Source organism: Diorhabda sublineata, chromosome 4 (assembly GCF_026230105.1).
Source record: "Diorhabda sublineata isolate icDioSubl1.1 chromosome 4, icDioSubl1.1, whole genome shotgun sequence".
Taxonomy (NCBI): domain Eukaryota; kingdom Metazoa; phylum Arthropoda; class Insecta; order Coleoptera; family Chrysomelidae; genus Diorhabda; species Diorhabda sublineata.
In genome coordinates this window covers 22796922-22819390 of record NC_079477.1, presented here as the reverse complement: position 1 = coordinate 22819390, position 22469 = coordinate 22796922, and the positions used below count along the sequence as shown (strand labels likewise).

Sequence of the window (22469 nt, the reverse complement as noted above, 5' to 3'; positions counted from 1 at the left end):
TCGGTTTTCCGCTATAATAGACAATAATTATTTCTAGACGTATCTTTTAGAGGGTACGGTTTGTATAAGGCCACTGTTTTATTTTACTTCTATAAATAAACGTCTTTTTATATGGTCATTGATAATTCTAGTTCAATTTAATCAAATAGATTTACGTATATACCAAATCCGATAATTATATTTACCCCGTATATTTTCCTGTATCTACTGATTACGTATCATCATCGTCCAAATAAATTTACGTCTACATCAAATCCGATTATATTTACCCTGTATATTTCGTCGCGAAAATATACTAATATGGCAACCATGTACCACCTGCTAAAATCTTAGATTTTTTTTGTTTCACGAATATTCCATATTTCAAACTAACCCCCGTATACGGCTATACAATAAAAATTATTAACGTTGTTTTCGTAAGAAATTAATATTTAGATTGCTTATAGGTATATCAATATTGATTTTTCCAGAAACGTGAAACTTTGTATTAACTCCTAGCAACAAATACGAAAGGTTTTCTATTCTATTTTTAAACACTGATAGTAATTACATTGTTCAAATCGTGAAATCGATCGTTTTTTTATGAACTGTGTGTACCGATTTAAATTAAACGTAGATTAAATATTTTAAAGACATCTTATAACTTTGTTCTGTTCTAAATTAAAACGTAAATACTGTCATTTTATGTACAATTACTTATTATTAAATTTACATCGGAATAACTAATACATAGTTTCAAAGAAAAAAAAAACCATAACCTATGCTATATAATCGAAGTTGGCGTCGTAAACACTAAACGGAATATGTGATCCGCCATTATCTAACCTCTCAAAACTACTATACTATATTAAATAGAAGCGGGAGTTTAAAATAGAGGTAGTGCGTCAAATTAAATGCGTCTCTTAACGGTAGCGCACAACGTCTGTGTCTAGTCGTGTAAAATCAATGAGAAACATGAGAGTAGGTCAACAAGCCTATAGGCGTCGGGAACACGTGTTTCTGGCGTTTAACATTAAACGTTTTATACGAAAAAAAAACATATGTCTTTCTAAGCCTACCTGGTAGCCGAAGTTGTAGCAATACCGCTGTACCAGGAGAGCCTGGAGGAGCCCTTCCATAGCGCTCGAACTTGCTATCACCGCACATGTCTACATATCCACCACACTAGCACTGCACTGCACCGAGACAGACCTTGCAATGCCATTCATCGAGGCCATTGGCTGGCAACACTGCCTTTAGCTATCAGCTGGCGCCGCGCTCATTTACCGTCGCGTTAACGCGCATGACATCGACGTTACGGATTCGGCCAGACTTTGGTTTATTTTTCATATAAATAACGGCAGCGTTGTCGCTTCCTCATCATTCCATATAAATCGAAGAAAATTCATTTATTAATTGAATTCGAAATCCTGTATTGTGGTTTTCTTCACGATTAACGTTTTCGTATGATGACCTCAATATATTTTCTCTTTGATTATCCAATTTTTTTATATTATATTTATCGTTTGAGAAATGAAGGGCGTTGCCATTAGCAACGACAACGAAAGTGTGAAAATATACTTAGTGAAATTAGTCTATAAAAAATTCTATTGCAGGGTGAATAATTGACAATACGATTCCGGTTAAAGTTTTATTTTTAATGTTTTTATGATTTCTTCAATAGTATTCAAAATGCATTGATGCTTATTTGAACGTTTTGAAGCGACGTATCAAATATTTCCCTAGAAACGCCTTTAGAATCCATTCACTCAAAACAAAAGTCTGAGTATAAATATGGCGTCTTTTTAATTTATAAAACATCGTCAATCGACCGTAACACCTGTTTGTAGATTTAGAATTATTTTTTTACCTTTTATATAATCAATTAGAACGAAAATTATGTAATTCATATTGTAAATTACTAATAAGTAGTATTGTATATTATACAATTATTTGGAATATAAAAACAATGCTTTCTTACCCATATTATCATCATAAGATGTAAATATCGGAGTTTTTAACGGGAAAAAATATATTAAATATGTCGTTATATACAAACGCGATATATTTAATACCTACACAAATATAAACATTCAAGTTTTGTTATAAAACTAGTTAAACGACTATTATAACACTATCATATTCACATACTATAAGTTACAAAAAAAACCTACGTGAATCTGATGTAGTCCCGATAACATTGAAATATTCTCGGATATACGGCAACGCCGCGATGGTCTCCGCCTAATCGGTGAGTAGATAGGAATGCCGTGTTTTCCTCGTCGACTCGTTGGTATTTCATTCTACGTGTAGCAGGCGTTGCGTTAGCATCGTTTCGCGCGTGTATCTACAGTTTCGCGGTTATATCGTCATAAATTCGCGACCTCTTTGGATAATCTAAGAGTCCATTGACCGTAGACACGACCATGGTGAATAAAAGATTATAAAAAAGAATAAGGCAACGTTCACTTTCTTCAACTGTTCGATTCAGGACGAACCTCTAACGCGGCGTACAACGATCAACTCTTAACTAATCTGTCCAATCGCAAAAGTGCTTTCGACCTAAAAAAACCGGAACCGGAGGCGATATGTGGATTGTTTTCGAATTGTGCGCGTTTATTTGTATCGAATGATGATGCTCGATTGAAATATGGCGATTGGATAATATATTTGGTGTTTAGTGATATTCTGTATGCATGTTAAAAATTATAGTGAATTTGGAAATACGATATCGGTGTAATTTGTGTGTGTCAAAAATAAATAAAATTACCACGTAAAAGGGTTAGTTTTTATTTAAACCATATTATAAATTCATTACCTAGATTTTGTTGAGTTATTACTATAAAATTTCATAGAAAACGCTGTAGTAAAAAATAACCACGAAATTGATTTTAAAATGTCAATTTTTGTTCAAAATATTTGAAATAATTCAATTGTTTTAATAAATAATTGTATTATATTCAAAAATACGTACCAGAAAATTATACAATAGATCTCACAATAGCAAATGTGGCAAAAAAATGTTGTACATGAAATTTTCACAAAACCTCCACGTAAGCTTCATTCAACATAATTAATATATTCAAGAATTCTTTGAAATGAAACAAAAAAAACATGGCGATTGATAGATAAGACTGAAGTGAAAGTATAGATAGAATTTAGAACAAATTGAAACGAAGATAACCAAATAGTTCGTTTGTTTCTCAATAGATCGAGTTGTAAAATGTACCAGTAATTTGCATTGTTTTCATCGTATAAGGTTTGTTTAGATAATCGAAATCAAGATGGCGATTACTTTTGTAATTTATATTCTGTTGACAGTATTATTTCAATTTGAAATAAAAAAAATATTAAGTTCGTTAAATATACTGAGATATAGATAGAAAATATCAATTATCACATGATTATGTCCCCTTTAAAGGTTTCAAAGATTAATTCAATAATAATATTTGTATGGATGTAGCTATTCCACTGTATTGACTTTTTTATTGACTTCTTTTTCGCATGGGATGATACATATTTACTATATTTTCGTAAAATATAACTTTTTGTATCATTGCAACCCATATTAGAATTAAAAAACAAGATAGACCATAAAGTAAGACGATTAACTAAACTTTTAATTCTATAAATTTCAATTTCATTAATTTCATACGACTTTGAAAAACAAAAGTGACTTTTTTCGATGTAAGTATCATTTTTCGTATTGAACATGTTATATGCTCATTATCTACACCATTGGTTTCAATTTAATTCGTTATTTATCTTCTTTTTCTTCGGTTTTTGATTACTACTCGATCGCACCAACCTCTTTTATTTTCCGTTTGACTTTTTGTAGACATTTTTTTCTTTAGGCTTTCTATTCTTCTTTTCTCTTCTTCTCTCTCCATCACGATTCACTGCTGACAATGTGGCCTTGTCATTTGTATTATTTTAAGTTCTATGTTCGTCTGACAGTTTTATACGTTATGTACTTTCCTGTTTTTTTTCTCATATTAACATTCTTATTTTTCATCATCGTTGTCCACGTTTCTGATGCCACTGATCTTACAATAGATTTTGTCTGCACCCATCTTTTTGAAAGGCCTACATCGCGCATTTTTAGTCGACGATCATCTAGTAGATTTTATTCAACATTTCTGGAGTCGTCGTCTCATTTGGTCATCGTCCAGTCTTGTTTAAACTTTGCTACCCACCATTTTACTGTTGATAATGAAGAAGCAGTCTCACCTAGAGTATCGCCATCTCTAAGACACGCCAGGTACTTCTGGGACCATAGTATAAGTATTTCCCAACTATATCGTTTCCATACTGTCTTAACCTACTTCTTATTTCTTTTTTGTCATTATTTTCTTTTCTGTATTTAGTGATTCGTTATCCCTGTTTCTCAAATGATCCTTTTACTTTTTTTTATGTATAAATTCAACGTATTAGTGTCTTATTTCATTTATCTAACACATTTGCCGCAACTAGTTTTTCTTAACTTTTCTCCACGATATTTATTTGTAGTTTCTTCTTCTATCGTTTTTAATCTCATTATTTTCTTTGTCGTTACTTGGTAATTGTTTAAAACAACTTACCGATCTGTCTAGTTTGTATTTTGTGTCTCCTACAAATTATCATTTATTGCCTCTTATTGTATTTACGATTCCTTTTGAGATTCCATTTTGTTTTTCAGTTCATTTATAATTGTGTATACTTTTTGTTCCTTGGGATTTTCTTCTTTATCGTTTTGATTCCCACGTTACGTTCTTGATTTCTATTATTCTATTCTTTTGTTTCTTGGTTTTTATTTTCTGTAGCTGTTCTGAATCTTTCTTCATTCCTCTTCGATTGATGAGTTAGCTACTTTAATATTTCAAATTCGTGTTTTTTCTCTTTTTTTTTTCAGTAGTATCATTTAAAACGAACATATTTTCGTCCAATCCTTGACCAGAACGTGAGTATGTCGTGATAGTGAATGTTATTAATAATAAGTATGATGGAGATAAGACTGCACAATAAAAATATGCCGCAATCGAGATAAAAATAATAAAATGATATGAATGTTAATGATATTAAAGAAAAGCGTATGAAAAATATGATGACGTAATATTCAATGTACACATATAGTCAAAAAGTTCGAAACAAATGATTTGAATGATGTTTTCAATGTTTGGTAAGTCAACTGGTTTTTGCCAAGTACAGTCACGTAAGCGGGGTCTACGTAGATGCTAAAAATAATGATATTTGTAGAAAATTTTCCACGTCAGTACTTAGGAATTTTTGACGCGTCAACGCGACCGATTCAAACTACCAAATCGATTAGTCAATTAGCCAACAGATAAATATTTGTCTTGAAATATTATAAATAGATGGAAATGATGTTGATTGCCGTTATCTTATCGAAGACTGTTGGAATCTGATTTTATGTTTCACAGCTTTACAAAAACAAATTTTTTTTGCTCTTATTTTATCGAGTTTTAGCATTTTCGAGGGTTGCTATTTAAGTTTTGATATAGACAAATATTAATAATTGTATATGGCTTTATATTTATTTACAAAATATTCTTCGTTAAGATCAATACAGTTTTTTATGGGTTTGGACCAATTCTTGAAAAATTTTTCCCATTCTGACTGAGGTACCTCCGAAACGTGTGATTTGAACGCATCAATCACTTCCTCGGGTGTAGAAAAACGTTGACCTCGCAACTTATTATTGATCTACGGGAATAAGAAGAAATCATTGGGTGTCAAACAAGAGCTGAACGTCGGATGACCCAAAAATTCGATGTTTTGACTGGTCGAAAACGTTTTTGTTTGAACTGATGAGTGAAAGCTTGTATTGTTGTGATGGGGAATGATTAGTCTTCCGAGATGGGTTTCCCTGATATTTTCGAACAATTTTGGCTAACAAATGCGGAAAAAACCACCATTTGCTTAGACGTTCATCGTGCGCAAACAACTTTTGCTTGAAGGACCCATACAATCGATTGGTGTTTGTTTTCATTTCATGCAAAATTGAATGTTTACGAACGGAACTAATACCCAAGTATGCTTCAATTTTACGATAAGTCACGTGACAATCCTGCAATATCAGTTTACTCGCAGCATCGATCTCCTCTGGCACAATCCTGTAGCTAAGTGTGACGATGATTGGATTAGGAAAACCGGCGAAAAACGGTGACTCGTGAAGTTGCTTTATCACCAAAAGTTGAAGCGACTTTATAAACACACGTCAAAATTTATAGAAAATCATCGAAAACAAATTTTAAGTATCTTCAAACAACGTTCTGGGTACTTTCACCATTAGTGGTGCTCTATCTCAAAACTTAAGTAGTAACTTTTGTATATTTTGATCATTCTAATATTACAAAAATTCATTTTTTTTTCATCCTGATTGGGTTTCTGCATGAGGTAATTATACAAAAGATCAAACAGCAACCAATAAGTAACAAATGTAAGCATTTTTATATTTTAATTCGAATTTCGCGCTCTAGAAAGGGAATCTTAAGAGGTTAGGTTGGTAACACCGATCTAGACTTGGGTCAGACAGATCTAACCACAATAAAAATAAAGATCATTTTGAAAAAGTTTAAAGTTTAAATCACAGAGCGTCATAAGTGAGAGAAGCAAAAAGACATAGGAAAACAACGAAACGAACACCTAGGAGCAACAAAAAGTGGAAAAATGACAATGGTAACTAAAATCCCGATACTATGAGTCTGGAAAATACAAAAAGAGCTCTAGAGAAGAAGATTAGGCTTTTGAGCACTTGCTGCGCGTATAGAAAGATTACGTGATCCCCAATTTCAGATTCATCGCCTTCCAGAACTGCTGAGACACGTGAACGCCTTCCAGAACTGCCGAGAGACGTGAACTTGGTACATAGTTTCCCAATTTCAGATTCATCTCCTTCCAAAACTGCTTAGACACGTGAACGCCTTCCAGAACTGCTGAGACACGTGAACGCCTTCCAGAACTGCCGAGAGACGTGAACTTGGTACATAGTTTCCCAATTTCAGATTCATCGCCTTCCAAAACTGCTTAGACACGTGAACGCCTTCCAAAACTGCTGAGACACGTGAACTTGGTACATAGTTTCCCAATTTCAGATTCATCGCCTTCCAGAACTCATTCACTAAATTTTAATTCCAAAATCATACGTTTTGAAGCACGAGTTTTTTATGAAGACAATAGGAAACTATGATTAACCTGATCATGATAATGAATGTTCGCAAACTAGCCCGGATCACGTTCACTTGTTGTTCGGAAAATGATCAATTTAATCGTGTCTTAGTCACATAATATGATCCATTCTACCCTAGTAGACCGGTAGGTAAATGCGATCAGCTGAAGGGTTGTTTCATTTGTCATGTTTATTGGTTTCAAATTTTAATGCAAAATCCGTGAGAGGAGGTAAACTTTTGATAATTGCTCAATAACAAATATTAAACATTTAAAATCTATTATAAACCTAAATAAATATCATTAACGCACAAAAAGTTATAAATAGAAAAGGTCATTTATTAAATTTGAAATTTCTAAAGAAAATTGAACGAATAGGATCCTTCATCAGATGATAGTTGAATAACCTGAACTCGGGTTATAGTTTCCGAAATGACGCAATATAAATATGTTACGAAATCATCTCCACTCTTGAGCCGGTCCTGCTTGGATATAGTACAATTCTAAAATTCGGGGAAGGCGCCTCCTATGTTTGATCTTTGATTTTTTATAACTTTTTATAGCAAGCGGTTTATTTACATTGTTTCTTTTGAATAATTTCATTTGGGATATATAAGGAATTTCTGTAGCGAAGTTTAGTTCAGTTTATAATAAATAGTCGTAGTAAACAGAACGAATTAGCAAGGTAATCGAGGAATTTAAATAAATTAGTTAAGTGGTAGTGATAAGTATTATAAGTTTATATTAAATAAAATAATTAAAAACATTACAATAATAATAATAATAAAAATAAAACATCTTGATGGGGTGAAAAACTAAACTTAACCGTGGGGAATTCGTAAACGATAAAATTAAGGATAAAGTGGAACGAAGATGAATTTAAAAAAAAAATGAGCAATGAGAAAATAAAAATAGAAACTACTTACATCGGGGTTCGCATTATTTAAGACATTATTTTCTTTTGTTTCTTTAGGGACACTCACCTGAAACAAAACAACACCAAATAAATATCAATTTTCAAATATTTTCTTCTTTCCGAAACGTCAGTTGCATAAATCTAAGTCAATTTAACCCTAAACATATGAAATTATATCTATGTTAAGTTGAGGAAAAAAAATAGAGTCGATCCATTTTTTTCAAATAGCCCACGATTATCATCACATTTAGCAATTGGAAGGTAAGTTTACCAATAGGTCCAGAACCCATCTCTCAACAGTCTTCTCGCAAGGCGGGCTCGACAGAAATGGATGGAGACGCCTGACTTGAGACAAGCAAAGGCCTATAGGCGCGAAATCAGACTAGTGACCGGACACTACCATCTAAGACGTAACCTGCACACCATGGACATCAGGGATGATCCTTAGTGCCATTGGTGCATGGAGGAGGACGAAACTGAGAGACTACGGACGCGGACAACATCAAAGCGGTTTCTCAAAGTACATCGAACTTTGGTGACGTCAAGTGGGGCACTACGAGCCTATTTTTTATCTATCGGTCTTTGTAGCACTATTGGAGGATTGCTACTCAAATTATATTTATAATAAATAAGTTCTTCGTTGGTTTTGGCTCGTCTGAAAAAACCATACATTCGATTGTTGTTTTTTTTCGGGTTCATATTTATAGATCCATGATTCGTCTCTTTGCAGCGCTTATCAAATTATGCGAACGAATCTATTTGACCAGAGGCGGCCTTACCCATTGCGAGGCTTCCGGCGGCAGGTCTTTGCACTCGATAACCGCAAACACAAAACGTGACAAGTCCGCGATTCGCAGTTAATAAGTGAAAATATACGTAGATCGTATGTAATTTTGGGTTAAGGGTTACAATAACTCAAAGTTTACTTCTGTTTACACACATTTGTACTTATAAACCTCGAATCGCGGACTTGTCATTTTTTGTACTTACGGTTATCGAAAAAAATCTCTCGATGTACGTAATGAATTTTTCAGTTATGTTTTGAACGAATGAATTAGTTAACTAACTTAATTTTAATTTTCGCCAGGCCCTGTGCGCCACCCCTAAAGCCGCCACAGCCAAATGTTCACTAATGCCTCAATCACACGATATGTCACATGACCTTGCGATATCAGTTTACGTACAACAACAGATTTTGAACGACCTTCACGAAATTCATCGACCAGGATTGAATTCGGAAAATCAGCGAAACACGGCAGTTTGAGATGGCGCTTTATCACAAAAAGTCGAAGCGAATTGATCAATATTTACTTCTGTTCTATCAGTGCTTCCAAATTTTGTATTCTAGCTTGAATTCTACCATTACTATATCTAGATATGTCTCTTGTAGATAAAACAGTGATTCCCAAAGAGTCCAAATGAATCCCCACAGATGTCTAGGTAAATATCCATTTTATGAAAAGATGTCAGATACGTATCAGCAGGAGATACACTGAAACTCGTTTTCTACGAACAGGGCCGGATTAAGCTAGGGGTTTGAGGGGGCTATAGCCCCGGGCCCCAGGTCCAAGAGGGCTCCATCGTTTGGAAATCATTCTGTATTTTTTTGATGTGTTGATACCACAAATCTAATGTATTGATATTATTTTGTGGATTTTTCCGGGTTTTCGAATTCCTTAAGGGGGCCCCGTCATTATTTTAGCCCCGGGCCTTATAAATCTTAATCCGGCCCTGTCTACGAGGTTTCTTTTTGGATATTTCCAAACCGAAGTTTGAAAAAGAAAGAATGATGTCTGTTGAAATCTTTGTACCTCCATAGTTTTCATTTCTTGTATAATTTGTAGTCTACCCCGAATAGTTAGTAATAACGTTTAAATAGTATTTATTCCGACGAGAAGAATCGGCAACGGTTGAAAGTTCAATATTCTCTGGCGGGTGCGGATAATCGCTGAAAGACGAGATCGTCAGTTTGAACGTTACCAACCGAACCAAAGTTTAAAAAAGAACGAAGAAAAGAAAGAGAGAGAGACGAAAAAAAAAATACGGCGTGAGTCTCGTTTGGTAGCCGTATACGATTCTCCTTATATGGATCAAGAAGCGATCTCTCGAATCGACTATCGCATACTTGAATAAATTTAGAGGTGTCTTTGCTCGACAGAAGAGTTTATACGTTTACATGCAACATAAATACAATTAAGAAGAATCTACGGGGACTCGTAAGCCAGTTCACTTTAAAATATATTCATGTTCGAATAGTATAACTCTAAAATGGGAAGCTATTAAAAGATATACAGAAATGGTAATCGAAATAGACCTTAAAACAACTCATATATTAAAAACTTTGTCTCGTATTAAAGTTCGATCTAAGATAATTCACCAATTGTAAGGTATACGTATGATTCTTTAAAATTAGCTTAAAAACTATACGCTTGTAGACGGTAAATTATAATTCAAAATTTGACCAGAATGGCGCTCCTGTCGGACGACATATCATATGATCGTTAAGTTCAGTCTTCCGTCCGTCTTATTTGAATGATCTCTCTCAAATAGAGTGAAGTATGCAGTGTTAACAAATTTTAAATGGCTAGTCGTTAATTAAATTTTGGTATACAAAATCTGAACTATTCACGTAGTACAAAATAATTTTGTAAATATAACCTAGAAAAGGTACTTTGAAGTAACGCTGAATGTTAATTGATTATTGTGAATTTCTAGAACGAAAGTGTCAATTATCACTTATTTCTTTCTCTTTCCTTATTCTTGAATTTCTAGCGGTTTATTTAAAATTTACACTCATGCGATAGTAGCGCCTCCCTATCGTGAATTTGATGTAGCAACCTCCATACATTCGAAACTACTGTTTTGTTATACTGATCAAGATAATGAATCAATCCGCAAATTTTCGAATCGAAGGAATAAAACACACAGAAAAAAATGAATATAATAAGTAGAATACGGTAAATATTTTATTTTTCTATCTTCAATAACCCCAATAGAATTCTCCACCGATTCGTCTAGTATATATTAGTTGAATCCATTCCAATTTCTATTTCTGTACGTCGGCTAACAAATTTGAATTTCAAATATTTCAATAACACTTGGCGTTCCCGTCCATCCTTCTCTATTTCTCTCTCTATCTATCGTATTGAATTCTCGGCGTAATTTGAAAAAAAAATAGCGTGTATACATCGCCATATTGCTTTACCCGAACGATTCAACGCAAAACTTTAGGCGAAACTGTACTTTCCCAGCAGCATAACTGCAAACAGAAACACTGTAACAGGTTGTGACTATTGATTTCTTGTCGGAGAGAAACTTGATGCTTTCGACTTGTATTGGTTACTTCTAAATCATCAATTGTTATATTAAATACTTTAGAGACATATAAAATTTTTCTTAAATTTAGTAACATATCTGCCCAAATAATATTTTTACAAATAAACTTCATTATCCATAATTATTGATACGTCTTGTATACAGTCATAATATATATAATCTCTTATTTTTCTTTTGTCCCCTGTATAAGATACATTAATATCATTCGGATCGATTCAAGGACAATATGCACACATATCCATAAAAACTTGTATACTATTTTATCGTATAATATTATTATTATTGGCCACTATAGTGTAAACCATATATTTTTAAGTCGGATAGTATTTAAACTTATAATGTGAAAGTCACAATCAAATCGATAATAGAACGTGGATAAAATTTCTTTCAATACTTCTTTTTTCAATTTATCTTTACCACTCAACATACTATCCAATGCCATATATACATTTATATTTGATTATCGAACCGAAACAATCTCTTAAGAATTTGTAAAAATTTTCTTCATTTTAGTGGAGAATATTTATAGTTTTAATAAGGTAGGTCGTTAATTTAAGGTATTATCATTGTATTGAATTATCATGTTTTTTTTTTTGATAAAAAAATGGCCGAAAATGGGTCATAACAAAGTAAAACAAGAGATCGAAAAACACCGCCGGTCGAATCGAAGCGAACCGGCAGAAATTCTCTCCCAAGGCCTTCTAGGACGCGCCAGCCGAGCAAAAACAGAAGACAAACGAACCCGTAAGAGAGAGAGTGAATGTGAAACGATTGTAAACGATCAAGCTCAGCAGGCGAATCCGCAAGTCGGCGAGATATCGCTTCCACTTGTCTCGGGGTTACCCCGCGACGTTGTCGGTTCTACTATTTCACATTAAACATTAATCTACACACAGGAAACAGTAGAAGGAAAAATTGATAGTGTGGATTTATTAATATTATTAAATTCATAATAAGTATACCTTTTCTTAAAGTTTGTTTTTTTAATAATTAGATGAGATATTTTCATTGGCGAAACTATTAGATTTTGAGCGGAAATGATATAAGTATAAATTTCCACTATTTCCTCAGTCATGGTGATGGAGGAGAGGTCTATACGAGTGATGAATCATTTACAAAGAACAAGTTATTTATATTATTAAATTATCTGTCGGAAATTCCGCAAAATACGCGTATGGATCTCGATAAATTGATTCTACGACTTCGCAAACGTTAAAATAACAAGTTTGATCATGATTCTAGACCGGACAGATCTAGAAGTACAACTCAATGAGAATTAGACGCATATTATGATTATTTTTTTTATACATTCAAACTTACCCGTAAATTACAAAATAAAAATTTCGTTAATAACCGCCTAATCCTTAAATATATACTTTAAAAGTATATATTCTCGAGTAGAATGTTTGCGCACGATGAGTCATAATTATAAACCGAGGAAATCCCTGCCGATATGGCAACGTCGTCTACCGACCGGCTGTTTTCTGTTGTCGTATGCCGTAATAGTTCGTCCGCCCGCCTCTTTTAATACAGCAGCGCGCGGGCAAGTTCAACGCTCTACTCGCTATGTGGCTGCTTAAATCGGTCTTTGAAACAGTCCTTCACAACACAGCTACACACACAAGTGGCCCGATTTTAACTCTCGACATCGCAGGCGCTCCGAGAGGCGAGACGCAAAGGTGGCGCAGAACCGACCTCGAAATATTTCGACACATTTGAACCAATAAATTTATATAATTATAATTTATTTTTCAGCACCTAAGTGAATAACTACATATATGTTGATATTGAATCTATATTAGGTATTGGTAATATTTTCATTTTCAAGACTATAACCATAAATAAATATTTTAGTTGTTGGTACAAATTATTTGTAACAAAAATTGGATTCAAATGAAAAAGTCAAATGTTTATTTTCTCCTTTTATCTTTAGCTTCGTTCGCAGTCGAAATCCCGAACATGTTCTGTCAATAGATTTGAAATCGTGCGTTCGTTGAGCACAGATTTATAATTCGGAACCCGTACTAAATACGTCCAATGTATCCTCGGACTTGGGTAAGGATTTTCAATCTGGCGCATGTGCATTCATCCTATTTGACATTTTTGTCAAATTTACCACTAAATAACCTGACCACTATGTGGTTTTCTACGTACTGACTTCGTCAAGTTAATTACATAAATATTTTATTCTCCCAGCTAGTTTTGTATTCAAATTATAATTTTAGATGTTCATAAATCGTTCGTGGAGGAATATATGTTCAGAACATATTCTGAACAAAGCATGCGCATTTGACCGTCCAAAGGATGTGTCCAAATTATCTACCGTGAACAAAACTTGTTAAATCAATTGTTTATATTTGCATATTTATCATTTACTAACTCCAGACCTGATAGGGATTAAAATGAAGATGAAAAAAAAAAAAATGAGAATCGAGTGTCCCACGCAATCAGCGCGCGTTGCTCGCTTTCAAGCTCGTTTACGTTTCAAAATTCACTAGGATCGTCGACTGGGACAACAAATGATTAACATAATAACCGGCGTACGTATTTTGATGAGAGGCGGAGCCGTTGACACGAAAAAATATAAAATATGTGTAAAATGTATGGAATTTTTGACAAAAAAGTGAATCGTAAATTAATAACAGCGTAAAGCATTGCATCAATTTTGGTTTCTAAACTTTTTTTAATTAATCCGATAAAAAATATCAAAATTTAAGCACAAATAATAGATTCAAACTTACATATCGAAAGTTATTTTTACAAAACGAATCGGTTGAGATCTATATAATTTCATCTAATAAAACCGTTTAAAAGTCAAAGGTTAAAGGTCACATGATCACGGTGCATTTGAACGATTCAGTTCTGCTGCTCTAAAATTGATGGAAAAGCTTCAGTAATGAACTAGTCGCATGTAAAATTGAGAAAAAAAAAAACGTCTGAGAAATTACAAAAATCGGATATGCCCGAAGATAAATCCGAAAGTTGTTTTGCAAGCCGTTTACCACCTCTCTTTCTATGACCGCTCCCCTCCCTCTCGCAACAGCGGTCACCCCTCGCACATCCAGCCATTTTATTTATGAACGTAAGTATTTGTTTAATGCGGCCGAGTTAGCATCTCACTCTAATCTATTGTGATAATGAAATGTCACAAAAGTCGGGTTTACACCGGTGGACAGGACCGGAATCAAAAAAAATATTTAACATAACAGCTCATTAATAAACATAATTGATCATTCCAAATAGAATGCTTTAAATTTGGTAGGATACTATTTATGATTGTATACTCAAAATTGACATATGTTTAAAACAGGTAATTAGAGTCAAGACACGTACGGGATTTTTTTCCTTGAAACGTGACTTTTTTGAGTTGATCGACTCAAATATATGAATCAACTATTTGAGTGTTTAATTTCGTAACACTAACCAAATAAATTTCCATTAATATATGCGTAAGAAAAATTTTATTCGATTTCACTTGTTCACGTAATGTCGTAAGAATCGACTGTGTAATTTTATAAAGATAGTTGAGTGGTCATTTGGAAAAAATCCATAATATAGAAAAGCAATCACAAGGGGTGAATTATATTATAGTCGTATATAGCTCGAAGGGTGCTTGCCATGTGGAGATGCCTATGGATATTAATCTTAAACGTCTGCAGGTTGTGATATTCTGAGGAAAATTAATCCTGCTGGCTTGCGCTTCTCCAAAAAAAGAAATTGCCTGTCGAATAGGTCTTGCAAATACTGCTCTAAGTGGGATTATGTTGGACATCTCAGAAGAACTTTGCCATCTTGTATATACGAATTTGAGGTCTCGTATACACTACGATTCAAATGATCTATCGTGTCCCCATTTCTTGCTGCGATACTGGAGAACCCAGTGTGTCTGCCATCTTGCTCTAGTCTTTCCAAGTTTTTGGTCAACCTATAAGTATGCTTGGAAGTCAAATTCCGGTCCGATGGACGAATCTGGACCTTGTTTTAGGAATAGTCTTAACTAATTTGGTCACGTGACTATGCCAAAATATATTGCTCCTAAACTCAAGCCCAAGGAAGCGTATTTGCGATGTCAAAGTGGTGATATTTGATGTCCAAACAGGACCAAATCCTCAACCATTATGCTAGTCTTGTAAAAACAGTATCTTGGGGTTTTTGCTGCATTAAATTCAATCAAATAGCTTCGTATCCTGGTATGAGCAGTGAAAATAAATTGTATTTGAATTAGAACGATTACAATACTCTCATTACTCAGTTTTTAAAACATAAACGATGCTCAATTTATTATTTCGTTGTCCCTTTAAAATAAAATTCGAAATTTTTGTACGGAATAAATAATTTTTCTCACAAAATGAAAATACACCCTTTTTTGTAGCTCTCCTAATAAAAATAAATAATATCGAAAAATAAATTGTGATGAATTTTTGTTTTTGGGGTAAATCCGTACCTGATAGCGAGAAGCAACCATTTCCATGCCGTACAATGTCAACGTTATTAAACAATCTTTATATTGTTCGACGTAAAAACATTTACTGCTTTCAAAAACGATTTATTTATACATTGTACTCGTTGGATAAGATGAACGTATATATACACATCCTTTATACACAGTTATTTAAATTGGGCGAGCTCAACTAGATTGAATCTATAAATTTTTTAGTCGAATTGGTTTTATACTATCTTTTCTCGGATAAACGACGACGAGAACGTTCGAAAGATTATGTCAAAAAGTGAGAATCTTTTAATTACTGTCCCATTTTTAACGCTGGTCATTTGCAATTATTTCAAAAGTCTCTATTCTAAAAAAGTTATAACACGGTCGAGTTCCAATTAAATTTAGAGAAACCGAGCTAAAAATAAAAAAATTGGCTACGCTGCCAAAGTAAACTCCATTCAAATTGTACGTCTTAAAATAATTCCTACTCTTTTCATAGATTATTTTATATAATAAAAAAATATCAAACCTGTTAATTTATGATTTGCATAGAGGCTATTACATCGATTACGTCCACAAAAAAATTTAAGAACCCGTTTATAGTATATGTCACTACTACACGTACTAATACACGAAACCCTGACCAGGACCACTACAACATTTTTTATTTGCCATTCACGTGTACCGACTAGAACCTATTTTAAATTCACTGACCAACCTTGGTGGTATAGTCTTCCGATTCAGAAAAAATTTTAATAGTCTAGATGGAGTCGAGTATATTAAACCAAGAGGAATCAATATAATTTTCATATACGAGGACTAGTCAATACATTTTTTTCTATTACTATTTTCGTAATAATTAAAAATAATAAAAAATATGTAGCCAGAGTGACAATAATACAGTTTGCCATCTAATAAACATACAGGATGTTGATTTTATTGTTAGACACGTGAGTTAATTTAAGAAACTTCAATTTTCATTTTATTGATAAGAACCTGAATGAGATCAACAATAATTGAACAAATATCATTCTTACAAGGTATTTCTACTGATTATTTAACTGCCAAACGGAGATCCAAACAAACAATGGGCTCACCATGTGTTTGTTGTCGTTGTTTCAGTGGATGAAAGGAAAGGATAGGAGTATACCTTTTTCGGCCCCTCAAGGAGCCGTTAGTCCTTGAGAACCCCCAGTGGCCGTGAAATTAGCTACGAAAACTTCAGATATTAGTTATATAAACCCAAAAATTAGTTAAAACAGCCAAAAATTAGCTAGGAAAACCCAGACATAACTGGAAAAATCTAGAAATTAGGTAGAAAAAACGTGAAATTAGTAAGAAACCTCCAGATATTAGTTGTATAAACCCAGAAATTAGCTAGGAAACCCAGAATTAGCAGGAAAAACCTAGAAATTAGTTAGGACAACGTGTAATTAGTGAGAAAACTCCAGATTTTAGCTATATAAACCCAGAAATTAGCTAAAACAGCCAAAAATTAGCTAGGAAAACCCAGACATATCTGGAAAAATTTAGAAATTAGGTAGAAAAAACGTGAAATTAGTGAGAAACCTCCAGATATTAGTTGTATAAACCCAGAAATTAGCTAAAACAGCCAAAAATTAGCTAGGAAAACCCAGACATATCTGGAAAAATTTAGAAATTAGGTAGAAAAAACGTGAAATTAGTGAGAAACCTCCAGATATTAGTTGTATAAACCCAGAAATTAGCTAGGAAAACCCAGAATTAGCAGGGAAAACCTAGAAATTAATCAGGAAAAAGCGAAATTAGAGAGAAAACTCCAGATTTTTTGTTATATAATTCCAGAAATTAGATAAAACAGCAAAAAATTAGCTAGGAAAACCCAGAATTAACTGGAAAAATCTAGAAATTAGGTAGAAAAAACATAAAATTAGGTAGAAAAAACATAAAATTAGTAAGAAAATTCCAGATTTTAGTTATATAAAGCCAGAAATTAGCTAAGAAAACCCACAATTAGCAGGAATTACCTAGAAATTAATTATGAAAAACGTGAACTTAAAGACTCCAGATTTTAGTTATACAAACCCAGAAATTAGCTAAAAACCAAAAAATTATCTAGGAAAACCCAGAATTAACTGGAAAAATCTAGAAATTAGGTAGAAAAAACATAAAATTAGTAAGAAAATTCCAGATTTTAGTTATATAAAGCCAGAAATTATCTAAGAAAACCCACAATTAGCAGGAAAAACCTAGAAATTAATTATGAAAAACGTGAAATTAGAGAGAAAACTCCAGATTTTAATTATACATATAAACCCAGAAATTAGCTAAAACAGCCAAAAATTAGCTAGGAAAACCAAGACAACTGAAAAAATCTAGAAATTAGATAGAAAAAACTTGAAATTAGTAAGAAACCTCCAGATATTAGTTATATAAATCCAGAAATTAGCTAAAAAAAGTCAGAAATTAGCTTGGAACACTCAGAATTGGCTGGAAAAACCTAGAAATTGGGTAAGAAACATGAAAATTAGCTAAAAAATCCAGAAAACAGCTGGAAAACCCAGAAATTATTAGAAAATCCAGACATTAGTGCCTCAATGTGGCTTTTAGCATGTTATTTATCAACTTATCCTCGTATATTATTTATCCGATCAGTGGAAGTTTAAGGCAGGTAAACGTTAAATTAGACAAATGTTAAACCCGAAACAGGTAAAAAAAATTCGAGAAGGATTTTGTTCTACAGTATAAAAGTAGTATATCCAGATGTTTATGGTGAAATAATTTTGGTCACAAATTATTTTTATGCGTATCTTTCAAGGAAGTACATAACATGGAATTTAATGTAATTGTTAAACATGCAATGAAAACCCCATTTACCCAAGGTTTTATTACTAATAAAATTCCATTTCCATAATATTTTTTCAATGTATATTTTGAAAATTTTCAAAATTTCGTATCTGTTAAGTTATTGTAACAAAAATAAAATATAATATAACATAAAATGGTTATAAAAACAAGATAAAAACAAAATATATTAGAAAAAAAGGCACACAACAAAACAAATTTATGAGTTTAGTGACAGTAACTAATGGAACATCATCAATTGATCGATATTTTTGTCATTGGAACATTTTTTCGAATCAGTAGTCAATTAGGGTCAGATCTGGAGAATTTGGTGGGTACGGAAGCAATTTGAAGTTCAATTCATCAAATTTCATAATCATTTTTTATGAACACTCGTTTCTTCGCGATTTCTTTCTATTGGTCCAAAAATATCTGGTCATAGTCAAATAAACAAGTTGCCAAGTCTTCTTCTTCTTCTTTTAAGAACTACTGAAATGCGAACACCAAGAAGAAAAAGCCAAATACATCCCAAACACCAAAACCACCACAAACAAGATGCTGGTCTTCATCATCCCGGCTGCAGCTAGGCAACTATTGTTGCAAACACAGGACTAAGTTCAAACGTACGAAGAAGAAGAAGTTATCAAGTGTGTTCCAAAATACAAAGGCTCCTGTCTATTATCAAGTTTACGCTTTTACTGCTTACAGATCACGAATTTTTTGTGATGTAGCAAAATCTACGAACAACCGATTTCGGAATACTCTTTCACATCTGGATTAATTTTCCATCTTCGCTTCTAAAAGTCTGTTTCTACCAATGTAGTAGCGTTGCATCTGTTTGCAGTCAACAAAATGTCGAATGCTTCGGACATCACTTGCACGAATTGTTCTGGATCCTTGTCTTATTTGGATTAAGAAAACTCTTAGTTAAGATTAACATATCTTTATCTTTTACCCCAACGCGTTTTTTTAAAGCCGGTCTTGAGGCATAACCTACATAAATCGGTATCCTGTACTTTTTTGAAATTGCAGAACAAACCATTGGCACTTTTTCGAAAATGTCTTTTATAAATATGTAGGAGTTTCGCCTGCAACGAGTCGCCTCATCAAGTATTTAGATCTGCAATCAGGTCTTCATAAAGAAATGGAGTTAGAGGCTAATCACTTTGAAAATTTTTAAAGAATGGCTCTAGTTCTTCGGATAGGGACAGCGAATTTGTGATTTATTGTTCAAAGACTTTTCCACTGTTTCGAAACTCTTAGATGGCTTCTTATTCGTGAACAGAATTTCGGAGGGAGCTACTCAGAGCTACAATTTAATGCATACGAAGATTTCTCGTCTGGACAGACTATCTTTGAACATGGTCTCAAAGTAGGCAATGTATGCCCGTTAATAAGCAGTTAAGAGGGAGGTTCAACTTGTTTCGATTGGATGATGCGCTTTCGACATCATTTTCCATAGTTGGCTCACTCAAAATTACTTAAAATTCCCGTCGAATCCCCGGCTGTGTGATATTCCCGTGTCTTTCCTGGTTTTCAAGGCTTCTAGACACTCGGTTTCAAGATGTTAATAGATGCAAAGAGCGAACTTGCTCCGAAATAAATAAATACGGGAACAAAAATTCTTTCCGCCTGGAAATCGCACTTCTATGATCGCCTAAAATTTCAGAGGTGTACTTTGAATCGGTTGGCCAGCTGCCATTTTCACTTGATTTGGTTCCCAGCGACTTTTTCCTATTTCTTAACCTCAAAGTTTTACTTGCAGGGTGGGATATTCATAAGGTGTATGTCTAAAGTCTATGATCTATGTTAAAAAACAAAATGTCTTGTTTCTTTGTTAGTTCGAAAAATTACAAAAATTTTCCGAAACATTAAAAGATCCGTATTTAATATTAAAAATAACACTAGTTGGGTCGAAGTCCAAAAATAAAAATGTGTATGTCACAAAACGACTCTTTAAATCGACAGTCTTGAAAAACTTGATTTATACAGGGTGCGGCGGTATACAAAACATAAATTTTCAACAATATACAGTTTTTAATAGAAAATTAAACTTACCAAAATGTACATAAGCATGTTTTACGTATTGAATCACAAATACATTGAAATCACACCGAACGGACGTCATCACCGACGTAAACTACCGAACATACCAACAACAATAATCACAAAATAATATAGAAGCATGAGCTCTGACCCCTGGAATGAAGACTTAAGAGAGTTTACTAAACAACAAATCTCTCGTAGGTACATTCGAAATCGGTTAGGTTTTTCGTCGTGACTGTACCTTCACATTCGCATTGCACGGCAGAGGTGCAACGACACCGTTCCATCGGAACACATCTTCACATAAACAGATACGGACTTGAAAAATTTTAATTATTCATTTTTTATTGAGAATACAAATTATTGAAAGAGGACGTCATCAGCATGATAAATAATAAATCTATAATAAGTCTATACTATGCACTTTTGTACGAAAGATTCATAAATCATGTTAGTTTCCGGATCAAACGAACAGTTTCTCGGAAAATCCAGTTTCTATGAATTTTCCATCTATAGTAATCTTTTTCCCGAACAACTTACACAGTGAAAACAAAAATTTTTTTCTATTTTTAGAGCAAAGATTTTCTTTCCATAACTTCCATCTATAACCCCGTATATTTCTCACAAATTTAGGGGAATCCAATATATACAGTTACTTAGTCACGCTTTCCATCAATTGATTCATGTGAAAAATAAATCGATATCACAAAGGGCTTCGGAAATATAAAATTTTTTATACACGCTAGTAAATTTTTTTTTAATTTAAAGTTTTTTGACATAATAGTCACCTTTATGGTAAAAAAACGCGAAAAACCACGAAATATTATGTATTTTTGCCCGAAAAATTTGCCACGTGCTCCAGCTCGAATATCTTAATAAAAATAATCTTAATGCGGCCCTGTTGTTATAGCGTAAAATAACGAGATGGTAAGAACCGTTTAGCGAAATCAAAAGTTCCGAGATACGCGATAAAACTGAAACGAGGAAAAATTGAAGATCGTCGATGGACAGAAGAAAAAAAAACAGTAAATAAAGAGAGACGAATATGTTTTCCGAAGACCGGTTTACACGATACGAAATTGTCGAGATTCGAGTTTTGTTCAATTGAATTTGTAGATTAATAGAAACCAGAACGAGAAAGAAGAACGTGTTTCTTTATCGGCGACGAGAATGTTGAAAATATTTTGAAAAACTTGTACGAACGGTAAGATGAACCCGTTCGTCTGCTCAATTTGTACTTACTATATTTCAGAGGCGGTATTTCTCTATAGAAAATAAAAAAAACTTCTAACTTTGTTAGTAAATTTGATATAATTGATATCCGACGGGTTCCAAATATAATAGCAAATTTTTGTTCATTTCAGTACATTGAGATTTCACCAAAACTCGTTTTAGAATCTTTCACAAATAATCAACTCCACTTAATACTTTTATTCACAACAAATATAACAGATCATAGTTAATTTATTCCTTAAAAATAAAATAAATTAGTTACATGTTTTCTATCTCTGTCCCGCTTTTTTTTCTTGGTTAAGTCTTTCTCCTTTTTTAAATCAACAGATAGATCACCACAGAAAAGTAAAAAGCATGGAAGTATCGCTAACAAATACATTATAGATACATAATCTTCTTTTTTAAAACGCTTTTACGAACTACGCCTTATATAACGTGTTTTTATAGAAAATAATGGAAGTAAGTATATTTTTTAAATATTCGTATAATCTGGTTGATAACATTTTTGTGACATATCGAGTTATTTTAATAATCTTC

At 33.2% G+C, this 22469-nt stretch overlaps 1 protein-coding gene across 12 annotated transcripts in view; it reads right to left on the bottom strand.

Moving 5' to 3' along the window:
* The window catches only part of LOC130443396 (serine/threonine-protein kinase tousled-like 2), a 107210-nt gene that overhangs the window by 30612 nt on the left and 54129 nt on the right, over positions 1-22469 (bottom strand). For 3 of the 12 annotated variants that reach the window (XM_056777971.1, XM_056777970.1, XM_056777972.1), the window contains one exon: positions 8073-8129. The exons of 5 other annotated variants lie outside the window; for them this stretch is intronic. In XM_056777971.1, the coding sequence (XP_056633949.1) occupies positions 8073-8129 (57 nt within the window). Of the gene's footprint in view, positions 1-1058; positions 1549-2153; positions 2746-8072; positions 8130-12718; positions 13016-22469 lie in introns of those variants that run through there. 4 more of the 12 variants (XM_056777983.1, XM_056777982.1, XM_056777979.1 and 1 more) reach the window with 4 other exon arrangements.